At 44.2% G+C, this 2,732-nt stretch overlaps 1 protein-coding gene across 1 annotated transcript in view; it reads left to right on the top strand.

Annotated features, from left to right (window-relative positions):
* LOC119590634 overlaps window positions 1-2,732 on the top strand; it is a gene marked incomplete at its 5' end in the record, with an annotated part of 133,180 nt that overhangs the window by 58,045 nt on the left and 72,403 nt on the right. Inside the window, 1 exon segment of the mRNA XM_037939313.1 lies at window positions 1,246-1,314. Coding sequence (XP_037795241.1) covers window positions 1,246-1,314 — 69 coding nt within the window.

Below are 2,732 nucleotides of genomic sequence, written 5' to 3'. Positions count from 1 at the left end.
GCACTAGAATGTAATTACATTTGCAGTTACAAGATTCTATGAGCTTATCTAATCAGACTGGCGACACCTCATAGCTATTAGGCCTTTATGGTAATGTCCAAATAGTAGGTTTTACATCGAGAAAAAAATGTCATTATCGAGAAAAAAATACCATCATAGTTCACTGTGTTTGTAAAGGAGTTCAGGGTAAAATAAATCAATGATGAGTATGTCGCGAGTGCTTCTCTATTAGCGAAGGAACTCTCTCTGATTAGGACCCTAGGCCTAGCTGAGTACAACCTTCTTTCAGCATTCAATCACGACCTTTTTTGGCTTCAGGTTGCTTGTCCACAGGTTTGTGCTTGCAACATTCTGGTCACAAAGCTCAGACGCAGAATATTACATAGGTCTCCAACATTGGTTATTTTGCTAGAGACGCATACTTTCACAGGACATTTTCCTCCACGCATACAAAAGCGCCCCATGACCTGAGGCGCCACACGGGCAGGTGTCGAATAGGTGTTGTTAGCGAGGGTCAATTGGGAGTGAGCGTCCCGCTGTGCTGCCATGCATGTTCCTCCAGGGCGACTGTCTCCTTCATTATTACCTTCTGCTCGGATCTCCTTTTATTTGTGCATTTATCTGTGTTTATTTGCCATTTTATTAATATATATATACTTTTTTTTTCTTTCTCTCGCCAGCGTAAGTATCATTTCTAGGTCATTTTATCTATGTTTTATTACAGTGTTCAGATGATATTTTTTGCATATTTTTTCCCCATCGAGATTGCTCCCATACCATTGCTCTGCCTCACACATTTTATTGGCATCATTGCCTTTCTTACTGTTAGCAAAAACGATTTGTTTCTCAATTTGAGTTTTCAGTGATACAAAGCAACTGTGTCCATTTTTTCTATTTACTCATGCTTGTCTGCATCAAATGGATGTACCGCATGTTTGTTCACTGACTTTTGCACTTATGTATTTCTAATAAGAGAAGAAAAAAATAACAATTTGATGTAGTAGATCATGGGATTGTGTGAAAGCAGCGCGCCCTCCCCAGGGTGTGCAGCGCCATCTAGTGAGACTCATGAACATATTACTCATACTGCACACAGATTTACTAACCAAACACTCATCTGTACTACTTCCCGGTGCAATGGCTCAGGTTTCTAAGTTTACATGCAAAGGCGACCCCAGGTGTTAATGAGGTGTGAGTTCCTGTGGTATGACTCATGCTCTCCCGTCTCTCTCCCCCCTACCCCAGCTTGCCCCTCGCCCAGCCGGGGAAGCGCTACACATTCTCGAGCACTGTGCTCTCCGTCATGGCCCACAGGTAATGCCGTCTCGACCACTCCTGCAGGAACACTTGTTAAAAGAGAACCCTAAAGCACAAGTCACTGTATCAGTTAAACCCCCTCGTACTGTTAGACCCTTTGCTGCTGCTGTGCTGTCTCGTGACCACACCGTCTACCGGGCCTCGCAAGGGCCTGTTGTCTCAGTAGTGGTACCAACAGCCGCCACACCTACAGCCTTCACACCACACTGTCCCGCGTCTTCAGTGCACAGTTCCTTCACTCTCATCCTCCGCCAACAATATGGTTTAGTCCGCTGTCCCATAAATTCCCCCAACCATTTCTCTCTTAATATGACCGCAGATTTACTATGCTACTAAATTTCACTCTCTGTCTTTCCCCCTCAACAAAGTACCTCTAAACAGCTTAGTCTAAACAGTAGCAGACTACTTCCTCCTCTTCAGAAATGTCTAACAAAGAAAGGGGTTGCGGTCGGATCGGGAAATTCTAGTCACTCGAGTAGACTCATTGCAAATGAATTTCCGGATATTTTCAGAAATGCATATAGTTCCCTCCCGTCTTTCCTATATTTGTTTTTACGCAAAACTGATATTCGCGAAGGAGAGAGAGAAAAAAAAACGCTTGCGTTTCTGGTAAAGCTGAGAATGAAATCTTGTTCTTGCGCCCACACAATAGTCGCAAAAGTAATAAGCATTTTCAGAAACAAAAAAGGATCCAAAAATCGTTCGGTCCTGTTGTTTTCCGTGGGTGCGAGTTGGCCGTGAGATATGTTACAGACCGCACAGACCCCGGCGCGTTTGGGTAAATAAGCCCACTTGCTTAGACCGAGTTCTGGTCATGTTTCCTGCTTCCCGACACTTGTTCCCAGGGGGAAAAACAAGTGATATGCAAAAAAAGAAAAGTATGCACATTTCTGCAGTATTTCATGTGAATTTTTATGAAACAAATTGGCCAATGGTAATTTTCTTGTTTTTCTAAAATCACAGTAAGAAGGTCTGCGTGCTTTTTTATGTTATTCCTGGATGATAATGTCTCTCACTTATCAGCAAATTACAACAACAAAAAATTAACCGTGCATCAATATATCAACTAATAATACATAATTGCATACACAATCACCTCACAGAAAAAATACCTGTTTCCTATAGCGAATGCGTGTATGTGGGAGGGGGGGGGGGATCGCGTGTGGGACAGAATTGCATTTGGAAAGAAAGTTATCTGTCACGACAGCTTTAAGGCCGTGTGGACGTAGCCTCTCGTGCACAGCCTTCCCTCGACGTCTTGGCTGTCTGGGGAATTGCATCTGACAGCCGTGTCCTGCAGTCAGCACCGAGGTCAGGGATTTGAGGGGGGGAGGGGATCCGGATGGAGCTACACGCGGAGGGGGAGGGGAAGGGGGTTCTGTGTTTGGGTGTAAAGAGTGGACACATGCGCTAGC

The sequence above is a fragment of the Penaeus monodon genome, chromosome 27 (genome assembly GCF_015228065.2).
Source record: "Penaeus monodon isolate SGIC_2016 chromosome 27, NSTDA_Pmon_1, whole genome shotgun sequence".
Taxonomy (NCBI): domain Eukaryota; kingdom Metazoa; phylum Arthropoda; class Malacostraca; order Decapoda; family Penaeidae; genus Penaeus; species Penaeus monodon.
The sequence above is the reverse complement of the archived record's forward strand: the minus strand, read 5'-3'. Positions and strand labels throughout refer to the sequence as shown.